Source organism: Macrobrachium nipponense, chromosome 44 (assembly GCF_015104395.2).
Source record: "Macrobrachium nipponense isolate FS-2020 chromosome 44, ASM1510439v2, whole genome shotgun sequence".
In the NCBI taxonomy this organism is placed as follows: Eukaryota; Metazoa; Arthropoda; class Malacostraca; order Decapoda; family Palaemonidae; genus Macrobrachium; species Macrobrachium nipponense.
The window spans coordinates 22,984,693-23,006,658 of NC_087221.1; the positions used below are offsets into that span (position 1 = coordinate 22,984,693).

General features: G+C 45.6%; 1 protein-coding gene across 2 annotated transcripts in view; it reads left to right on the forward strand.

Annotated features, from left to right (window-relative positions):
• Positions 1-21,966, forward strand: part of LOC135204098 (integrator complex subunit 8-like) — a 101,489-nt gene that overhangs the window by 26,551 nt on the left and 52,972 nt on the right. The window contains exons 2-7 of one of the 2 annotated variants that reach the window (XM_064234103.1): positions 13,758-13,874; positions 15,848-15,952; positions 16,439-16,512; positions 16,677-16,792; positions 16,952-17,164; positions 17,546-17,666. In XM_064234103.1, coding sequence (XP_064090173.1) covers positions 15,871-15,952; positions 16,439-16,512; positions 16,677-16,792; positions 16,952-17,164; positions 17,546-17,666 — 606 coding nt within the window. In that variant the 5' untranslated portion in view covers positions 13,758-13,874; positions 15,848-15,870. The remainder of the gene's footprint in view (positions 1-13,757; positions 13,875-15,847; positions 15,953-16,438; positions 16,513-16,676; positions 16,793-16,951; positions 17,165-17,545; positions 17,667-21,966) is intronic. The other variant, XM_064234102.1, reaches the window with a different exon arrangement.

The following is a 21,966-nucleotide window of genomic DNA, read 5'->3' on the forward strand; positions in this document are numbered from 1 at the left end:
TAGTGCAGTGGAGGGTGCGTCTGACCGGGCTCCTAACGCTTCCAGGCCTAGACCTCTTCCAGACTCCCAGACCCAGTGGAGGAGGAAAGTCGAAAGCCGCAGGAAGGTTAGGGAGAACCCCCACCGGTCAGGCGTCCCCTCAGTTTCATTGTTCCTGTTTGCTCGTTCCCAGGCTGCCTTGGATCGAACCAAGAAGGAGTTATTGCGCCAGTGCTTCTCGTCATCTTCGTCGCCTTCTCCTCAGCGTAGATGGAGCGCATCGGAGTCGTCTCGCCCTCTCAAGAGGCCCTGGAAAGATCCTTGCGCCCTTCCTTCCAGCCCCGAATCCTTCGCGGAAGAGCCAGAAGTGGAACGCAAGAGACCCAAGATTTGTTTCGTCCGGTTTTACGCTTCTCCTCCTGTTCGCTCTCGGACTTCGTCCCCTGTAGAGGAGTTTAAGAGATCTCCTGCGCGTATCCTGGCGGGTCTGCAGGCGCAGATTTTGCGGCTTTAGCGGAGTCTATTGCCGGGACTTCTCATCGTCGGAAGGACGCCTCACTTCCGGTGAAGAAGTCTAAAACGTTCCTTCGGCTAAATCTCCTTTGGCTAGAAGAAGCTTTTGAGCCTGTTAGTAGGAGGTCAGAAGTGCAGGCTGGAGCTCGGGATCTTTCTCCGAGTAGGCTCTCCTCTCTTCCCAGCAAGAGTTGTGAGCATGTAAGGCGTAAGGAGCCAGACAGGCTCTCTCCTCAGGATTTCCGCTCCTCTTCAGTTAGGCGCCAAGAGCTTGACAGACGTCAAGAGCCTCGTTTTGTTCATGAAACTTACCTGTCAGATATATATAGCTGTATTTTTCCGAATCCGACAGAAATTTAAACACTTACGACACACGCAGTGGGAGTCAGGTGGTTAGTACCCATTCCCGCCGCTGGGAGGCGGTATCAGGAATCATTCCCATTTTCTATTCATAATTTTTCTGTCGCCGGTGCTGGAAACACCTGTTTGCAGCACCTCCGTCCAGATTTTGGAAACTTACTAGCTACTTGAGTATCCCTTTTGGTTTTTTCTTTGGTATCTGAATTGGATCGGTGGCTTGGCACACGTTGACTTTGGTTTGATTTGAATTGGTATTGATTTTTTCTTTGATCAAGATGTCAGGGTCTAGTTCTGCTAGCGCTAGATTTTGTTCCATGTCTGAATGTAGAGGTAGGCTACTGAAAGCTTCAGTAGACCCACATTCTGTTTGTAAAGTTTGCAGGGGGAATGAATGTACGTTTGAAAGTCGTTGTAAGGAGTGTGAAAGACTAACAGAGTCGGAATGGAAGGCGTATGAAACCTGTCTTAAGAAACTTGAGCGAGATAGGTAAGGAGGTCTTCCTCCAGGAGTGTTTCAGGTAGGCAAGATTTAAATTATTCTCCTGCTAACCCTCCTTCTGTAGATTATGCTCCTACCCCTGTAGTGTTGCCTCCGGCCCCTGAGACAGTGTCGGTAGAAGGTAATACATTATCGCTAATTCTTGAATCGATTCGTAACTTAGAATCAAAAGTGTTAGCTCTGGAGAGCAAAAGTGAAGAGAAGTGCAGTGAAAGTGCCCCTTGTGTAGTGGAGGGTGCGTCAGATCGGCCTCATTCCGCCTCTAGACCTAGACCTCTGCTTGACTCCCAGATTACGGGGAGAGCATGTCGAAAGTCGAAGGAGGGTTACGAGGAACCCCCACCGATCTGGCGTGCCTTCGGCAGCTTCTGACGAACATACCCAAGGACTGCCAAGGAGCGTGCGCGTGCACGTCTTCTCAAGGAGTGCTTTTCTTCTTCTGAAGCTTCCTCCCCCGCGCAAGGGGTGGAGCTCTCATACCGCATCACGTCCGCTGAAAAGGACGGCTCGCGTTCGGGACGCTTCACGTCCAAGTTGTTCTCCGGAACTTTGCTCGTCGCCTGATAGTGCGTTGCTGCTTTTCCTCCGCAGAAGAAGCGTAAGGATTATTCGGAGGCGGAATCTTCCCTAGGATGTTTCTTTCGGAGCGCCGCAGTCGCTCTAAGGTGCGTGAAGCGGCGGTTCCTGGGAGTAGCAAGAGGGCGTCCCCTCGCCACTCTCCTGCTCACAGGATCAGCCCCTCCCCAGAAAAGGAGGCTTCACCTACAAGCAAGATTCTCCAGTCTCTTCAGCAGCAACTTCGAGATGTTTTTCCTTCGAGAGAGACTGTTCCACGTCGCCGTAAGAAGGATGACAATCTTCCTGTGAAGAGGTCGAGGCGTTCTCCTCTCCCTCTCCTCGCTCGTCTCTCTCTCCGTTTGAGTCTCCCTCTAGAGTTCGTTCTGCTCCCCAGCAACTTTCTAGAGGAGGCGAGAAATTAGTTTCTCGCTCTCGTGAAGTTCGGTTGTTTTCCGCTGCTACGAAACTTGTGGGATAAGAAGCGAGTTTCTTTAGATGCCGAGCGCGCTTCTGTGAAAGTCAAACGCGCTTTAGTGGACGCCGAACGTGACTCGGTGCAAGTTTTCCGCGAGCGCCAGTGGACGCTCAGAGAGTTTTAGTGGACGCTCGGCGTGAACCAGTGGACGCTCGGCGCGCATCAGTGGACGCTCGCGCGCACCAGTGGACGCTCAGCGCGCACAAGTGGACGCCAGGTGTACACCTGCGGCGTTTGAGCGCGCTTCTGTCGGCGCCAGTAGATTGGCTTCGGACGCCAAACGCGCGCCTACGGACGTCAGTTTTCCACTTCCGCAAGCACAAGCGGAGGCGGGAACTCTTCCTGTTCGCCGTTCTTTCTCTTTTGAGAAAGCTCAGGACTCTTCTTTACTTCCTCCGACTTCTCCAGTGTCTGAAGAGGAAGTTAGTGACGCTTTCGTCGAAGTGGACGAAGAACAGCAGTTGGCTCCAGTTTCGACGGACTACAAGGTTTTGACTCGTTTACTTCAGTCAGTCTTTGCAGACACTTTCCAACCTGAAGCTCCACGTACTCCTCCCTCTCAGTTTTCGTCTTCCAAAAGCTGCTAAGATCTCGGGCTTTGTGAGAATGAAGAAGTCGCTTTCTACGAAGCAAGCTTTTAGAAAGGTCCATGATTGGATGGAAAAGAGGAAAGCTTCGGGCAAGACCTCTTTCGCTTTACCACCTTCAAGACTAGGTGGCAAAGCTGGTATGTGGTATGAGACGGGAGAAAACGTCGGAGTCAAGCTTCCAGCCTCAGCTCAAGGAGACTTTGGTAGCATTGTAGATGCCACCAGAAGATCTTTTTTGTCTTCCTCGAAGGTCTCGTGGACACATAGCGAGTTAGACTTTCACCTTAAAGGCCTCTTCAGGACACTAGAGGTCTTTAATTTTCTTGACTGGTGCCTGGGAGTATTGGATGCCAGGTCCAGGAGTTCTGATTCCATCAGTCTGGGGGAGCTGTCCAGTGTATTGTCTTGCATGGACAAGGCCGTCAGGGATGGTTCTGAGGAATTGGCTGCTCATTTCAGCACGGGACTGCTTAAGAAAAGAGCACTTTTTTGCAATTTTACTGCAAAGTCGGTCTCACCAGCGCAAAAGCGGATCTTCTTTTCGCTCCTTTCTCAGAACATCTCTTCCCCCAGTCTATGGTAAAGGACATAGCTGCTAGTCTCCAGGATAAAGCAACTCAAGAAGAAGAAAGAAAGAGAGAAAGAAAAAAAAAAAAATAAAAGGGAAAAGGAAAAGGAAGAAAGAGGAAGACCTTCTGGCACAGTCTTCTAGGAACCGCCCTGCTACTTCTTCGTCTTCTGGGTCCTCTGCTTTGAAGAAGTCGAAGCCCTTTCGATCCGTTCTTCCTCGAAGCCAGCCCCTCGAGGAAGAGGCTCTTTCAGAGGCAAGACTCCCGCTCCTTCCAAGAGCAAGAAGTGAGAGGGAAGTCCTTCAGACACCGGTAGGAGCCAGGCTTCTACATTTTGCGAAAGCTTGGGAAGAGAGAGGTGCTGACGCTTGGTCTCTGGACATCGTCAAGAAGGGGTACAGAATTCCTTTCCTGATGTTACCCCCGCTGTCTTCGACACCAAACGGATTTGTCTGCCGTCGTATCAGGGAGAAAAGCAGAAAGTGCCTTCACGATCTACTAGATCAAATGATCGAGAAGCAGGCAGTGGAACAGGTCTTCGACCGGAGTTCTCCGGGGTTTTACAAACCGTCTGTTCCTAGTGCCGAAGCAGTCAGGGGGGTGGCGCCCCGTTCTGGATGTCAGCAGTCTAAATCGCTTCGTTACCAAGCAGAAGTTCAAGATGGAGACACCTCAATCCGTGCTTGCAGCTTTAAGACCGGGGATTGGATGGTCTCGTTAGACCTTCAGGACGCATACTTTCACGTCCCCATCCATCCCCGATCAAGGAAAATACCTGCGGTTTGTCCTGAAAGGGAAGATTTTCCAATTCAGGGCACTCTGCTTCGGTCTCAGCACGGCGCCGATGGTGTTCACCGTTCTTATGAAGAACGTTGCGAGGTGCCTCCATCTTGCGGAAATAAGGTCTCTCTCTACCTAGACGACTGGCTTATTCGAGCCTCATCGCAAGACAGGTGTCTGAAGGACCTTCACACGACTCTGTCGTTAGCGAAGTCCCTGGGACTTCTGGTGAATCTCGAGAAGTCGCATCTGACTCCTTTCTCAATCCTTAGTCTATCTGGGGATTCAGATGGACTCAGTGGCTTTTCGGGCTTTTCCGTCCCAGTGGCGACAACTTCAATGCCTGGACAAAGTGTCGGCCTTTCTAGGGAAGGAAACATGCTCGGTGAGGGAATGGATGAGTCTGCTGGGGACCATTTCCTCACTGGAGAAGTTTGTTTCTCTGGGAAGGTTGTGCACCTCCGACCACTTCAGTTCTTCCTCTCAAGCAATTGGTCACGCAAACAGGATCTAGAAGAGGTCTTGTTTTTGACGGAAGAAGTGAAAAAGCACCTCAAATGGTGGTTGGATCCAAAGAAGCTTGCGGAAGGACTTTCGCTCAAGCTTCGGAACCCCGACCTAGTGTTGTTCTCCGACGCGTCCTCCACGGGTTGGGGAGCACACTGGGAGGGAGAGAAGTGTCAGGCACCTGGAGAGGGGAACAGGTTGTCCTGGCACATCAACCTAAAAGAACTCTCAGCGGTTTACCTCGCTCTAAGGTTCTTCGAGGAGGAAGTCTCCAGCAAAGTGGTTCAGATAAACTCGGACAAACACCCACAAGCCCTTGGCAATACCTCAGGAAACAGGGGGGAACTCACTCTCATTCTCTGTTCGTCATCGCGAGGAATATCCTGATTTGGGCGAAGTCGCAAAACGTCACGATTCTGACAAGGTTTGTTGTCAGGCGTGGAAAACGTGCGAGCGGACCTTCTCAGTCGACAAGGACAGCTTCTGCCGACGGAATGGACCCTTCATCAGGAAGTATGCCAGGCGCTATGGAAGCTGTGGGGACTCCTCATGTGGACGTTTTCGCAACTTCCCGAACGAAGAGACTTCCGCTGTATTGCTCCCCAGTTCTGGACCCGGGAGCAGTGGCAGTAGACGCCCTACTGTGGAATTGGTCGGGACTAGACATTTACGCTTTTCCCCATTTTCAAAATCCTCGGGGAAGTAATGAGGAAGTTCGCTGCATCAGAAGGAGCGAGAATGGACCCTCATCGCCCCCTTCTGGCCAGCGGCCGACTGGTTCACGGAGGTGATGTCCTTCCTAGTAGACTTTCCGAGGACTCTGCCCCTAAGGTTTTTAAAGATTCCCAAAAAAAAAATCTACTCAGACAGCCCCACTTCGAGAGGTACCACAAAAACCTCCCCGCTCTGAGTCTGACTGCGTTCAGACTATCAAGAAGTTGGCCAGAGCGAGGGGTTTTTCAAGACCTGTGGCAACGGCGATTGCCACCGCAAGGAGGCCCTCCTCAATCGCAGTTTACCAATCAAAGTGGGCTGTCTTTAGAAGTTGGTGCAGAAGGAAGGGCATTTCCTCCACCTCAACCTCTGTGAGCCAGATAGCAGATTTCCTTCTTCACCTTAGGAAAGAAGCGAAACTAGCCGTTCCCACGATTAAAGGCTACAGAAGCGTGCTTTCTGTGGTCTTCAGACATAGAGGACTCGACTTAGCGAATGATAGAGACATTCATGATCTCATTAGATCATTTGAGGACTGTGAAAGTTCTCCAACCTAAAGTACCATCGTGGAACTTAGACGTGGTACTGAAGTTTCTCATGTCGAGTCAATTGAACCGCTCCATTTAGCCTCGCTTAGGAATCTTACTAAGAAGACCATTTTCCTAACCGCTCTGGCGACGGCGAAGAGGTTAGCGAAATTCAAGTCATAAGCAAGCATATTGGGTTCAAGGATCATAGTGCAGTTTGTTCCTTAAGTCCTACGTTCTTAGCAAAGAACGAGAACCTTCCAACCCTTGGCCAAGAACGTTCGAGATCAAGGGCTGGTCGGAGCTAGTGGGACCTGAAGCTGAGAGAGTCCTGTGTCCTGTCAGGGCTCTCAAGTTTTATTTGCAGAGAACCAGAGCATGCAGAGGTTCTTCGGAGAACTTGTGGTGCTCTGTGAAAAAACCAGATCTTCCGATGTCGAAGAATGCACTGGCGTTCTTCTTAAGAAGTACGGTTAAGGAAGCCCATGAAAAAGTGTAGTGAAAGTGACATGGAGCTTCTGAAAGTGAAAGCCCACGAGTTGAGGGCTATTGCTACTTCGGTGGCTTTTCACAAAAATATGGCAATCAAAGACATTTTGGGCGCCACTTATTGGCGAAGCAATTCGGTGTTCGCTTCACACTACCTGCGGGAGGTGAAAGCAACATACGAAAATTGTTACTCGCTCGGACCATACGTCGCTGCAGACACTGTTTTGGGGGCAGGAGTAGCGCTCATCCTATCCTTTAATGGTTTAGGGGAGTTTTTAACTTGTGTTATGGTTGTGGGGTTGACCGCCTGCGGCGGATCTCCCTTCCATTAGCTTAGTCTATGTGGGATACTTTTGGTAGGCTACGCCAGGTGGTTTGGTTTTTACTTCGTTGCCCTCATTTGTATGGTCAATGGTCTAGTCACGTCGTGGTCTCGCCCCTGTTGACAGATCATCTGGAGTGCACCAGCTATATAGGTCTCTACCTCGCTGGCAACTCTAGTAGCACAAGCAGACTTACGCGGCAGTAACCACGAAGTCAGCTATGCTAACAGGTAAGGAATCAAGATATCAATTATCTGCATATATATGTTTCCTAAAATCTTCTATTCTGTCTACTCCCACCACCAAAGGTGGGATTCAGCTATATATATATCTGACAGGTAAGTTTCATGAACAAAATGATATTGTAATGATACAATTAAGTTTGTTCATACTTACCTGGCAGATATATATAATCAAGTACCCACCCACCTCCCTCAGGAGACGGTGGAAATAAAAAATTATGAATAGAAAATGGGAATGATTCCTGATACCCGCCTCCCAGCGGCGGGAATGGGTACTAACCACCTGACTCCCACTGCGTGTGTCGTAAGTGTTTTAAATTTCTGTCGGATTCGGAAAAATACGCTATATATATATCTGCCAGGGTTAAGTATGAACAAACTTAATTGTATCATTACAATATCATTTTCGTCAGGAGCGAAGGAAGAGTTTCTTCGCCTGGTGGCCACTCTCCTTTTGACGGACGCTCGGATCCTAGTAGGCATCAAAAAAAGGGAAAAAGCCTATAGGCGCCAAGAGCCTAGTAGGCGCCAAGAGCCTGGTAGGCGGCAACGGAAGTTTTCTCCTCCGTTAGATCACTCCCCATTGGATAGGCGCTCAGAGCCTTGTAAGCGCCGCGCTTCTGACAGGGATTCATCTGTGGATGTTTTCTCTCCCCGTGGCAGGCGTCAAGAGCCTGGCAGGCGTAGTGAGGATGGCAGGCGCCAAGAGCCTAGCAGGCGCAGAGAGCCTGATAGGCGCTCTCCCTTATCCAGACGCTCTTCCTGTGGAGTTAGAATCTGTTTCCGACAGTCGGGCCTCCACTTGTAGGCGCTCTCCATAGTAGGCGCTCCCCAAGTAGGCGCTCTCCTAGCAGGCGCTCTACCCAAGTAGGCTCTCTCCTGGGAGGCGCTCTCAAAAGTAGGCGCTCTCCTAGTAGGCGCTCTCCAACTAGGCGCTCTCCTAGTAGGCTCTCCCTGGAGCGCTCTCTAAGTAGGCGCTCTCCTGGTAGGCGCTCTCCTGGTAGGCGCTTCCCCGTGTAAGCGCTCTCCCAGGTGGTTTTTTCTTCCAGTAGTCGCTCTCCGAACAGGCGCTCTCCCAAGGATTAGCTCTCCTCCGGGCAGTAGAGCTTCTAGAAGTCATTCTTCGGTAGAATTTGTTGCTGATTCGGAGGAAGATTTGCCCAAGGATGCTTCGGTTTCTTCGGTATAAGAGACTTACAGACTTCCTCTTGCAAGATTTTGGGGAGCTCTTTCGGCCGTTGCTCCTCCGTCTCCTCCTTCCTTATTTTCAAACGACCAATACGGCTAAGAAGTCTTCAGTCGTTAAGATTGGAAGCCTACAGTGTCTATGAAGAAGGCTATGAAGAACTTTGACGACTGGTTGCCTTTCAAAAGAAGAGAAGGGCAAGACAGTTTTTTCTTTTCCCCCGTCCAAGCTGACGGGTAAGATGGGGTTCTGGTACGAGTCAGGAGAGCCCTTGGGTCTAACGCTTCTCTTCTGCAGACTCGGACTTCTCTTCGTTGGTCGATTCCGCACGTCGCTCGGCGCTGAATTCTGCGAAGACGACGTGGGGTATGAGCGAGTTGGATCACCTTCTGAAGGGAATGTTCCGAGTCTTAGAAGTTTTTTAACTTTCTTGACTGGACCCTGGGAGTGTTGGCTAAGAGGACTCAAGAGCAAGACACTCTTTCGCCCTGAAGACCTCCACGCAGTTTCTGTCTTGCATGGACAAGGCAGTGAGAGACGGTTCCGGGGAAATTGCTTCACTTTTTGGTGCAGGAGTGGTAAAGAAGAGGGCCGTTTTCTGCTCTTTTCTTACAAGGCGGTTTCTCACGCACAGAGAGCTTCCTTGCTGTATTCACAGCTTTCCCCGCAACTCTTCCCCAAGAAGACTATTAACGATATCTCCAGCTCGTTATCAGCAAAGCGACGCAGGATATGCTAGCTCGCTCGGCTAGAATTCCGAAACCTTCGTTTCAGCAGAAGACGAAGAAAGAGGCTCAAAGTAGGCAAGAACCCTTTCGAGGAGGACCTTCGTCTCGCTCTTCTTCCTCCAGAGGTTCGAGACCACCTAGAAGAGGAAGGACCTTCTCCCGGTCTATTAGGGCCAAGAAATAGTTCGGGTGTCCTCCAGACAACTGTGGGTGCCAGACTTCTGAACTTTGCAGATGTCTGGGCACGAAAGGGGGCGGACAACTGGTCCCTCGCGATCATCAAGAGGGGATACCTCATTCCCTTTATTTCGAGACCACCCTTGACCACCACTCCAAGGGCACTGGTGGCCAAATATCAAAGACCCACTAATGAATCAAGCCCTCGCTCTAGCGGTAGAGCTGATGTTAGAGAAAGAGGCAATAGAGATGGTTCAGGACCCCCTTTCAGCGGGGTTCTACAACCGTCTGTTCCTAGTTCCCACAAGAACTCAGGAGGATGGAGACCGGTTTCTGGACGTAAGCGCCCTGAATGTCTTTGTGAAGAAGAGGAAGTTCGCTATGGAGACGACGTCATCAGTCTTAGCAGCTCTTCGTCCCGGGGACTGGATGGTGTCGCTGGACCTTCAGGGACGCTTACTTCCATGTGCCGATCCATCCTTCTTCTCGCAAATATCTCAGATTCATGTGGGGAGGGAGGGATGTTTTTCAGTTCAGGGCCCTATGCTTCGGCCTTTCCACGGCCCCCCAAGTATTCACAGGACTGATGAGAACGTTGCCCAGTGGCTTCATCTCGAGGGAGTGAGGATTTCCCTCTACTTGGACGATTGGCTTATCAGGGCCAAATCCAAGGAGAAATGTCTGGAGGACTTACGAGTGACGTTGGATCTAGCAGCTTCTCTGGGTTTGCTAGTGAATTTCGAGAAGTCACAGCTAATCCCCAGTCAAGAGTGTATCTATCTGGGGATTCTGATGCTTCTCAGGTTTTTCGGGCGTATCCGTCCCCAGAGAGGATAACCCGAGGTTTGGAGAAGGTAGCAATCTTTCTAGAGAAAGATGTATGCACAGCGAGGGAGTGGATGAGTCTGTTGGGGACACTCTCCTCGCTGGAGCAATTCGTTTCTCTAGGAAGGTTGCACCTCAGACCCCTACAGTTCTTCCTGACGAGGAACTGGATCGGAAGTCTCAAGGTCTGAACTTTGCGTTCAAGATTTCGCAAAGAGATAAAGGAGGATCTACGTTGGTGGCTAGACCCTCTATTGTTCAAGGAAGGCCTTTCCTTGCAGGTTCGGAACCCCAACCTAGTGTTGTATGCAGACGCTTCGGACAAAGGTTGGGGAGCTACTCTCGGGTCGAGAGAAGTGTCAGGCACCTGGATGGGGGATCAGGTGTCCTGGCACATCAACAAGAAGGAGCTAACAGCGATTTGGTTAGCTCTCAAGACCTTCGAACCCCTCGTAAAAGGGAAATATGTTCAGATCAAACTCCGACAACACTACAGCCCTGGCTTACATTCGGAAACAGGGGGGGACTCACTCTTTCTCCCTGTACGAGACAGCGAGATCACTCCTCTTGTGGTCAGAGGAAAGGAACATAAGCTTCTCACCAGGTTCGTACAGGGAGAAAGAAATGTCAGAGCGGATCTGCTAAGCAGAAGGAATCAAGTCCTTCCCTCAGTGGACTCTGCACGCGGACGTATGCCAGGAGCTGTGGAGACGTGGGGCAGGCCCCATCTCGATCTATTTTGCGACCTCCAGGATGCGCGGATAGATCTATACTGCTCCCCTATTGCAGACCCAAGAGCAGTGGCAATAGATGCATTCCTGATGGATTGGAGGAATCTGGATCTTTACGCGTTCCCGCCTTTCAAGATTATAGGGGAAACGTTAAGGAAATTCGCAGCGTCAGAGGGAACAAGGATGACGTTGATAGCTCCGTTCTGCCCGCCCACGACTGGTTCACAGAGGTACTGGAATGGCTGGTGGATGTCCCAAGATCCCTACCTCTAAGAGTCGATCTGCTCAAACAGCCCCACTTCGACAGGTTTCACAAAAAAACCTCCCCGCTCTCAGTCTGACTGGATTCAGGACTATCAAGAGTCTCGTCAAGAGCTAAGGGCTTTTCGGCAAAGTCTGCAAGGGCTATTGCCAATGCACGTAGACCTTCCACATCTAGAGTCTACCAGTCGAAGTGGGATGTTTTCGACGCTGGTGCAGGACTCATAAAGTTTCCTCCTCCAGTACCTCTGTGACTCAGATTGCAGATTTCCTTATCTTCCTGAGGGAAAAATGCGGGTTGGTTGTCTCCACCATCAAGGGATACAGGAGCATGCTTTCCTCAGTTTTTCGTCATAGAGGATTAAACATATCTGAGGACAAGGACCTCCATGATTTAATCAGATCGTTTGAAACGGTTAAAAGAACCTCCTCCTTAGTGCCTAGCTGGGAATCTTGATGTCGTGCTGCTCTTCCTGAGGTCCTCAAGGTTCGAACCTCCCATGCTGCTTCGTTCAGAGACCTTTTGATGAAGACTCTTTTTCTCTGTGCGTTAGCGTCAGCGAAGAGGGTCAGCGAGCTGCAGGCTCTAGAAGGTGAGGTAGGTTTCAAGGAGGCTCCGCGGTTTGCTCTTTTCTTCCGGCTTTCCTAGCCAAGAATAAAAACCCTTCTTCGCCGTGGCCCAGGAGCTTCAAAAATCAAAAGCTTATCCTCCTTAGTTGGGACAGAAGAGGAGATCTCTTTGCCCGGTGAGAAGCCTGAAATATTATCTTCAGAGGAAGAAAAGACTTGCCGCTAATGAGAGCAATCTCTGGTGCTCTGTAATAAGGGACCCCAGTTGGCCCTTATCTAAAAATGCACTCTCATTCTTTATCAGGAATATTATTAGAGAAGCACACACTTCTTGCAATCAGCAACAGTTTAACCTTCTGAAAGTCAAGGCGCACGAAGTACGGCCATCGCGACGTCTTTGGCTTTCAAGAAGAATTTGTCATTACAAAACCTATGAAGGCCACTTTTGGAGGTGTGAATCAGTCTTCTCTAATCACTACCTAAGGGACGTATCGATTACGTATGATAAGTGTTTTTGGGCTAGGCCCGTACGTATCGGCGGATTCAGTGCTGGGGCAGGGAGCTGAAACACATCCTTTTTAATCCTTTTTCCCTGTTAGTTTTAAGTTAGAGTTTTTTGGTTGTACGAAGGAGGTTGCAGGAGGCAGCTCCTTCTTTCGTATACTAATGTTAGTATTTGGTTAGGTGATCGGTTGTGCTTGAGGCTCCTTGCAATTGGTAGTGATAGGCTCTGGCATGTAAGCGGGTTTGATCCCATTGACCAGATCCTGCTTGGATTCTGCCAAGTAAGTGGACTCAGTTCCCATTGGTAGACCCAAAAGTTCTTCAGCCATAGGTCACGCCCTCGCTGAGACTCTTTAGGCAACGCAGACTAATAGACAGTAACTATCAAGTCTTCCTGCCTAAATCAGGTAAGAACCAGAGGTTTATATTATGTATTCCTTTAACATGTGTTGTCCCCACTTTCATAAGTAAGTATGTGTCTCTTTCCCTCCACCAAGGGTGTCAATCAGCTAAGTATATATCTGGCAGGGAAGTTCATGTACAAAAATGATATTGTTAGTATACAATAAAGTTTTGTACATACTTACCTGGCAGATATATACGATTGATGGCCCGCCCAGCCTCCCCTCAGGAGACAGGTGGAAGAAAATAACCTGACAATAAAGGGGGGTGACTGGTTCTTACACCCGCCTCCCAGCGGCGGGTAAGGTAGATCACCTGACCTACCGGTAGCGTGTGCCGCGAGTTTGAATTTTTCTGTCGTGACGTCAGAGACCTAAGCTAAGTATATATCTGCCAGGTAAGTATGTACAAAACTTTATTGTATACTAACAATATCATTTTTATGATTGTGTCAACAAAGAGGACCTAAATAGGGTTGGAAATATTCCCATGGAGGGTACAGAAGATTTTTAAAATTCTTTTCTGTATACCATATGCATTTTCATGTCTTCCTCTTTCCACTGTTTTTTTTTTTTTTTTTTTTTTTTTTTTTTTTTTTTTTTTTTTTTTTTTTTTGTTTTTTTTTTTTTTTTTTTTTTTTTTTTTTTTTTTTTTTTTTTTTTTTTAAATTGGCTGACCTTAAAGTTTGCATGGTCTATGGTTTTGTTAAAGTACATTTAGCATAGCCTCTGGGAGTGAAGCTAAACTGAAGTGTTAGTCTATGAGAAAAATAGAGGTCGATTAGCCTAGGATATATTGATTGAAATATTAGGCAGCTAGGGTAGATTAATCCAAAATTTCTGAGGGCACGTAAGCCTAACCTAATTTGGGCCTATTATCTTAATATTGAAATACGTATATTAAAACACTAAAATATAATGTTATTTTATTAAAATTTATATAAGTTTTGCTGTTTATTTGATGAATTAGACACATATCGCAAGGTAATAAAGTTTTGTAAAAAAGTAGTACATACTTTAATTTTTTTTTCTTTTAGGTAACCCAAGAACTGCTACAAGCCTCTTGAGTGGTTGTAGGGGGGACTGCTGTAAGCCTCTTTAGAGTGCCATTTTCTCTCTTCTCACAAATTCCCTCATGACCTTACTTAATTTGTATTTTTTTCATGATAAAATTATTTGTCTGATAGAAGTTCTAATGTTTAGAACTAGTTTACCTATATATATTTATGTATAATGGCGCCTCTGTTAGGTGTGTATCAGTTCTGATAACTGGAAATTGGCACATTATGGCGCTGCACTAGACAAGTCCCATAAAACCTGATCGCTGATAATCGAGACCGCCGATAACCGGGGACTGCCTGTAATAGTAAGTTGGAATGGTTACCTGTTCAAAAATAAGCTAAAACATCATAACATAACAAGGAATGTAGTAAGTAAAAATATGCTACCCTCTACTGGGCCCAAGAACAAGCCCGTTATACCCAACTCGCTCCCCACCTATGTGACAACTGACCAGCCCACTACCAATGCTCTTCATCTGGCAAAATGCCATGTTGTCCAGTAAAATTAACCTTGATGGTTTATTGCAAAGAGGACGAGGGAAAAAATATTTTGATGATACATGCATGAAGTAATTACGAAGGCATTGGTGAAGTTATGCATTAGATTCTGAAGAGTAGCATTTACGTCAGGATAGCTGCAACACTGGACTGTTGTAAAATTATATTGACACATTTCCCAGGTTAAGAGATGACCAATAATATCACTCCATAGGGAATGTACATTGTCATTTATTACTGCTTATTACTTACCTTCAAAATTTAAATAATGAATCAAATAAGTCATTGCAATTCATTAGCGTTTTCATTAGCCATTTGAATGTGAAACTAGTAATGCTGTTTAAATCCATGGCTGGATTAGTATGTTTCTGAAACATTTAGAAAGTGTCCGATGTTGGCGTGCATCAGCCCTTATTGTATCTTTATGAGATTTTATGTTTTGGGGAAACCTCAAAATACAACAGAAATGAGATAATAACATGTTAACTTAGCCAATTTTACTCCTATTGACCTATCTGTGCTCTTGTCCCTGGTCTTATGTGTCCACTGGTAATGCACTGAGCCATAGTAGGGCTTCTCTAGAATTGTCAAGCAAAGTTTTGCCTTTGACAAGTCTGGTTAAACACCTCAGTGGTATTGTTTGGATAGATGAGGTTAATGCATCAAAAAACAAGTTTATAATATTGAGAGAAGCTAAAACAAAAATATTTCAGGAAAACACCATACCTTACCAGTGGAGTGAGATGTAATCTGTATTCTAGAGTTTTATGATAAAACCACTGTCTGGGTATTTGTTATCAAGAGGCAGATGCCTTGTTAGTTGTGTTTAGCTTAGTTTGATCTTGGTAGGTGGAACAAAGATAGAAGGGTCTCTTCTGTTATAGATATAGGCAGAATCATTCATGTTTATTAATACTAATTTTTTTCCCAAGAAATGCATTTTCTTCAGAAAGTATACTAGCAGTTATCTTCAGAAAGTATAATGGCAGTTGTTTTCAGTCTTCTGGGCTATCTTATATAACTGCTACATAGTTAACATGGTTAATATGTACTGAGAAGATGACTTTGTTTCAAGCCTGCGATCTTAATAGTCTAACTTGGCCATATATCTTAGCAACAACAGTGGTGAGGAATGAGTGTGGTACTGTTTCTTGAAATGACAAGGAGCATTAATGATAAGAGTTTGGGGAATGATTCAGGTGTAGCAAAGTCTAAATGATTCTGCCGTTGCATCATGTCAATTTTAGATATTTACTCTACTTCATGTGGTTACTTATTGGATTAAGGTGAATTTTCAGTAGTTTTAGTAATGTTAAAGTATTTTATGGTAAGCTTATAACATTTGTATATGAAAGTTATGATTCATGTAGTAGCCTGTCAAAAGTATGAGCGGAGTAGATGCAGTGATAAAGTGAAAAGTTTTAGATATAGCCATTTCTGAAAGTTGAAGCTTCCAAACATATTTAGAAACTAATGTTTGATAATTAGAAATAGATTGTAGATTATGGAAACTTCAGTTTTGACTGACATCACTCAATGGTGTGTTACTTAATTGATGTTGCTAATAAAATATTTTGTAAAAAACTAGTTGTGTTTTGCTGCATACAGGCTCCAGAATTATTAATATAGAATTAATTGGTTCACAGAGGTATGTGTTAGATTTCCAAATGCTCAGTGTGAAGCATAAAAGTACATACTAGTATAGTAAGGCAGGGGTTTTTATATGTTATATGTATTAGGCATAAAATTGTTTTAAAAGATATTAACTTTATTATTTCAGGTTAGATAAACTTCGTATCAGGAATGGCATCAGATTCAGTTGCTTGGTTTGAGTTCTTGCTCAACCCAACATTATTAGAATCGCATTTAAACCAAGAAAACCCAGGTGAGTATGTTTTGCGATGTAATGTGTAAAATTAGGAATATGGAAGAAGTTGCTGAGAAATAAGGAAATTTTTGGAAATGTAGATTATAATTTTTATTGGATGGTTTTTCCTTATGCTGTCATGCAATGTGAAATTACAGAAAATTTTATGATACTGCACAAATCTGTCATCTCACTTCTAACTTTTGATTAAAGATTGAAATAGGTTGCTGTCAAAGGAATGGTAATTTTGATGGATTTGCTTAAAGAGTATGCTTAAGTCCACATTCCTGACCTAGTGCAGTGATGAGTTATGATCACTCTTTATACAACAGCTTTGCTTTTAAGCATCCTATTTCACGTATAACTTTAGTGGAACATTCAGGAGTGATATATTCTATTATAAACTATCAGACTAGTTATAAAAATTTCAAGTTTCTGAAAAATTTGTTACTGCCCATGCATATTCTGTAGTATTTGTACAATTTGTTTGTGCTTTTTTTCCAGAACCTTCTGCCATAGGACTTATTATTCAGTTCATATACAACTCAGTGAAGAGGACAGACAGTAGTAACAATGAAGTAAGTAAATTTAGGTAATTTAATATGGTATTGTATACATTTTTATTGCAATATTTTACTGTGTCAAGCATATATTGTGCCCACATTAAATAGATATAGTACCCAAAGGTTGTGATCCATTACAATCTTGGAATTGCATTATATAAATTTGAATTATCTTACAGGTTGAAACGGTTGACACAAATTCTCAGGAAACAAGTACGAAAAAGGAGGCTTTATCCATTCTGGCCCTCAAAGCAGCAGCTCATCTTAACTGGGATTTAGACACATTTGAACAAAAGTATGTGTTGTTCTCTTTTTCAATGACCTTTTTTAGTCAAACCTTATAGTATATAACTATTGATGTAATATTAAAGTAATAATATACTGACCTTATTTGGTTTGATATATGTCATGTCTGCCATATGATTATTAATGATGATTTAATTTTTTTTCACAGATTACCTCAACACATGCAAGATTCATTGTTGGTTGCATTGCTTCATAAGACGCTTGGCGAATTAAGTAACCCAGTATCACATGTGAATTTAGATACTGGGCCCTTATTGCCATCTCAGCTTTTTAGTGTTGCTCTATATCACCGCTATGCATTAAGAGCAATTGTCAGAGCAAAGCTCCCTCAAAAGCCCATCAAAGTTTCTAGCGTTCCCATGTAAGTTTGATGCTTGTTGGAGGTTTTCACGATTTTTGGAAGTTGTGTAAATGTTGGTAACGTCAGGTAAATGGCATGGTGTAAAACTGATAGTAATAGTGTTATGGTCTGGTATGTAGTTTGGTGTCAAATTGATTGGCTGGTTGACTACAGTTTAATTTAGTTATACGTTCTCTTTGTAGTCCTGTATTGTATCAGTACTGCTTCTATTCAGTAACAGTTACCTAATATTTACAGTGATGGTTTTCATGTTCATCACATAATTTTAGATGATGCAAAAATCTAGTTTTTCAGTAATTCTGAAGACATCTTAAGGAAACTTCACAAATTAGCCTCAGGGATTGAAAGGTACTAAAACAACATTTTTATTAACTTCCTCAGCCCTGGTCAACAAGACCCTACACAAGAATCACGGGAAGTACAAGACAGTATATTGAATGTTCTGGAGAGAGGGGCAGAAGTTTCTGTGAGGATTCTAGAGCAGTTATTGGGTGCTGGAGAGGTAAATGGAATTTACTGTTTTGTTCATGAAACTTACCTGTCAGATATATATATAGCTGTATTTTTCTGAGTCCGACAGAATTTCAAAAACTTCCGGCACACGCAGTGGTCGGCCAGGTGGTTAGTACCCATTCCTGCCGCTGGGAGGCGGGTACCAGGAACCATTCCCATTTTCTATTCATATTTTTTTCTGTCGCCGTACTGTAAACACCTGTTTTCAGTATCTCCGTCTTAGGATTTTGAAACTTCATTGCCGCTAAGTATCCTAATTGTCTTTTGATTTATTTACTTGGATTTGTTGCTAGGCATACGCTATCATAAATTGATTTGAATTTGATTCATTTTTGCATAAGATATCTGAATCTAGTTAGGCTAGTTTCAGATGGTGTTGTCTGCAAAGATAGGGTGTGGCTACCGAAAGCTTCGGTAGATCCGCACTTGGTATGAACGAGGGGTAGGGGTGGGTTTCTTTCCTTTGTTGAGATTTGTCATGTAAGGAGTGTGAGACTTTGTCTAATTCCGTAAGGAAGACGTATGATTCGTATGTACGCAATTAATCAGTAAACAAAAGTCAGGGTAGTGAACCTGCTAACCTTCCTGTAGACTTTATTTTGCCCTAACCGTGTATAATGGCCTACGGGCTATGAGCTCATGTCTGCGAGAGGTAATGCCCTTTACGTTATAGATTCCATCTGTATCTTGGAATCTAAAGTGCTCGCTCTCCAATCATTGTTGTGAAGTGTAGTGCCCCTTCTGTAGTTGTTACTCCTAACCCTGTAGTGTTGCCTTCGGGCCCTGAAACAGTGTCTGTAGAGGGTAATGCCCTTTCTCTGATACTGTATCGATTCGTAACTTAGAATCGAAAGTGCTTGCTTTAGAGAGCAAAAGTGAAGTGGCTAAGTGCAGTGACAGGTGCCCCTTGTGTATGGAGGGTGCGTCAGATCGGCCTTATTTCGCCTCTAGGCCGGGACCTCTGCTTGACTCCCAGGTTACGGGGAGAGAGCATGTCGAAAGCTGAAGGAGGGTTACGAGGAACCCCCACCGATCTGACGTGCCTTCGGCAGACCTGAAGATACTCCCAGGCTGCCAAAGTGCGTGCACGTGCACGAATCCTGAAGGATTGCTTCTCGTCCTCCGAAGCGTCCTCCCCGCGCAGGGGTTGGAGCTTTCGGAAGGACTCGCGCCCTCTAAATAGAAGCTTTATAGAAGAGGACGCTTCACGTCCTCTCTCTCTCTCTCTCGTCATGCGTTGCAGTGAGAAGTAAGAAGGCGAACGTCGCCTGAATAAGTGTACATCTTTCCACCGAGAAAAAGGGAAAAAGAAGTCATAGTAGCAGGATGCTTTTGAGCGTGGACTTCCTAGCTTTGTGACTGTGAGAATAAGAAGGCGTTCCCTCGCCCCTCGTATTCTCACATGTTCAACCCTTCTCCTGAGACTGCTTCGTGCAGTCGGATTTCTCTCCGAGATGTCTCTCGCTCTTCTCTGAAGGCAGTTTCTCTCGCTTGTTTTGACGCCTGTCAGGAGCGTGACGCTTTTCTGCACGCTTCTTTTGACGCTCAGCTTGAACGGGACGCTCGGATGGACGCCAGGCGCGCGCGGGTGCACGCCAAGCGTACGCGGGTGCGCGCCAGTGGACGCCGAGCGTGCGCCAGCGCACACCAGGTGTGTCGCCTGGCTGAACGTTTCTGTTGAACTCTTCAAGCAGATTTGGGCCTAAAGATTTTTTACCTCTACCTTCGGTGATCCCTTCTACCTCACCTGCAAAGAATGTGAAGTAAGCAGTGCTTCGGAGGAAGCTTAAAGTGAACAGGCAACTTCGTCTTTGAAACCCAGCAAGACCACAGGTTTCATGAATTCAAGAGGTCTCTGTCAATTAATATTGCTTTTCGCAAAGTCCAGGATTGGATGGAGTTAAGGAAAGCTCAAGGGAAGATCTCTTTTGCTCTACCGCAGTCAAGACTTTGCGGTAAGGCAGCTACGGGGTATATAAAAGCTTGACGTCCTGCACGTCATGACGCTCGACAACGTTCAGTAGGATTCTTACAAAGGCATTCATCAAGAGGACGCTCTTCAGGAAAGCGCAAGACAGGACTTACTTTGCCATTCTGCCAATAAATTTAAGCGTTAGCAGGCATTCGTTGTGATACGGGAGAGGAAGCTGGTTGGAGATTTCCTTCCTCTTCCCAGGATAATTTTGCAAGCTTTTTAGTCCATCTGAAAGGGCTTTTCAGATGATAGATTTTGTTTGTTCCTTGTTCGGGACTACGCTGCCAAAGTTGAACATCGGGGTCCTACCTGCCGTAAGCCCAGTCTCTTAACAGGATTCTTGCCCCTTCCTCGATTGATACGGGAATCGGAAAAATAATATGCTCGACTTCCTGGATTACGTTTTGGCAATTCAGTGACTTTCTCGCATTGACAAACATCTCATAAATAAGAAGGGGAGTGAGATAGTTTGTATACTTAACTGTCTAAAGATTGTTATTCTCCGAAGTAATATTCATATAACTGTTATGCTAATTATTGCTGTAATAGTTCTTAACTGCTTTTGCTGTTAACTATCATAATTATTGTTTACTTCCTGTGTATACTATTTCTCAGTATTCAGTACTGAACTGTATCTTGTACCGTGAGGTTTGGATAATAAATACCAAAAGGAAACGCTGTGTTTGTCAAACCATAAAGTTCACTACTTCCCTGATCTCTTTATCGCAATGCTGTTTTTCTAACATTTCATTGGGATCCACAAATGCTGTGACCCACTGCTGCGAAGATCCTACTGCTATACTTGCAATATGCGATACCAGATTTCCATCAGCACCAACTCTTGACAGATAATCAGCCATGGACATCACAGCACTGCGACCACTTTTATGAATTGGATTTATGTCAAACTGCTGAATTGTTTCAATCCATCTCCCTCGACGTCCTCTCTCTTCTCTAATATCCAGGGTGTTTAGCCATCTTAATGCCTGATGGTCCGTTATCAGATCAAACGGTGCAGAGGAGAGGTACATCCGAAACCTCTTTATTGCCAGGATAACCGCCAGTAACTCCTTTTCCGTCGTTGAATACCTCTGCTCGGATTTGGAGAATGTATGGTGGTAAAAGGCAATTGGTAACAGTTCCTTGGATGCTGACTTGTTGGCTAACATTGCTCCTGCTCCAACATCACTTGCATCAGTAATCAAAACGAACTGTTTACTATAGTCAGGAAGATGGAGTGCCACAGCATTTGCTACCTGGTTTTTAAGCTCTCAAAAGCCTCAACCATCTCGACCGACCAATGCAATTTCTGGTGTGGGTTTTTTTCCAAAGCCTCATACAGGGGCTTAGCAGTCTGTGACATCCCTGGAATCCATTTTTGCACATAAGAAATTGGATGCAATGTTGCTGGCTGGGACACGCTATTTACTCCCCTATAATCAATAGCCAACCGAAGGCTTCCATCAGCTCGACGGGGTTTTTTCCAAAGCCTCATACAGGGGCTTAGCAGTCTGTGACATCCCTGGAATCCATTTTTGCACATAAGAAAATGCCCCAATGGCCTGATGCAACTGCCTGACAGTCAAAGGCCTAGGAAGATCCCTCAGTTGATGAACTCTTTGCTCACTAATGCGAAGCATGCCATCACCAACCACGGAACCCAGATACTCCACTTCACGCACCCCAAATTTACACTTATTCGGGGCTAGCGCAAGACCAGCATCACGAATCCTGCTCAACACATTTCTGAGCCTTGCTATGTGTTCTTTCCATGTTGAACCCCAGACCAGTATGTCGTCGAGATAACACAATGCGTCCGTATAGTTGCAATCACTGAGTATTGTAGCCATCATCCGTTGAAACATATAACCTGCCCCTTTCAGACCAAAAGGAGTTCTACCATGCCATTCAAACTGGCCCCATGGGACTACAAAGGCCGAGACCTCACAATCCTCCTTCCGAAGAGGCATCTGATGGTATCCAGACTTTGCATCAAGCACTGAAAAGTATTTTGCCTGACCAAGTCTATCAAGAAGATCCTCGACCACAGGAATTGGATGCAATGTTGCTGGCTGGGACACGCTATTTGCTCCCCTATAATCAATAGCCAACCGAAGGCTTCCATCAGCTCGACGAGCGCAAACAATAGGAGCTGCCCAAGGGCTACATGATTTCTTTATTACACCCATATCCTGAAGTTTGCTTAGCTCCTTCTTGACTTCTGCCTCCAAAGCAAGTGACAACCGCCGCGGTCTATTTGCTATTGGTGCTGAATCTGGGTTAACTCTGATTGTGTGCTCCACCCTTACCTTTA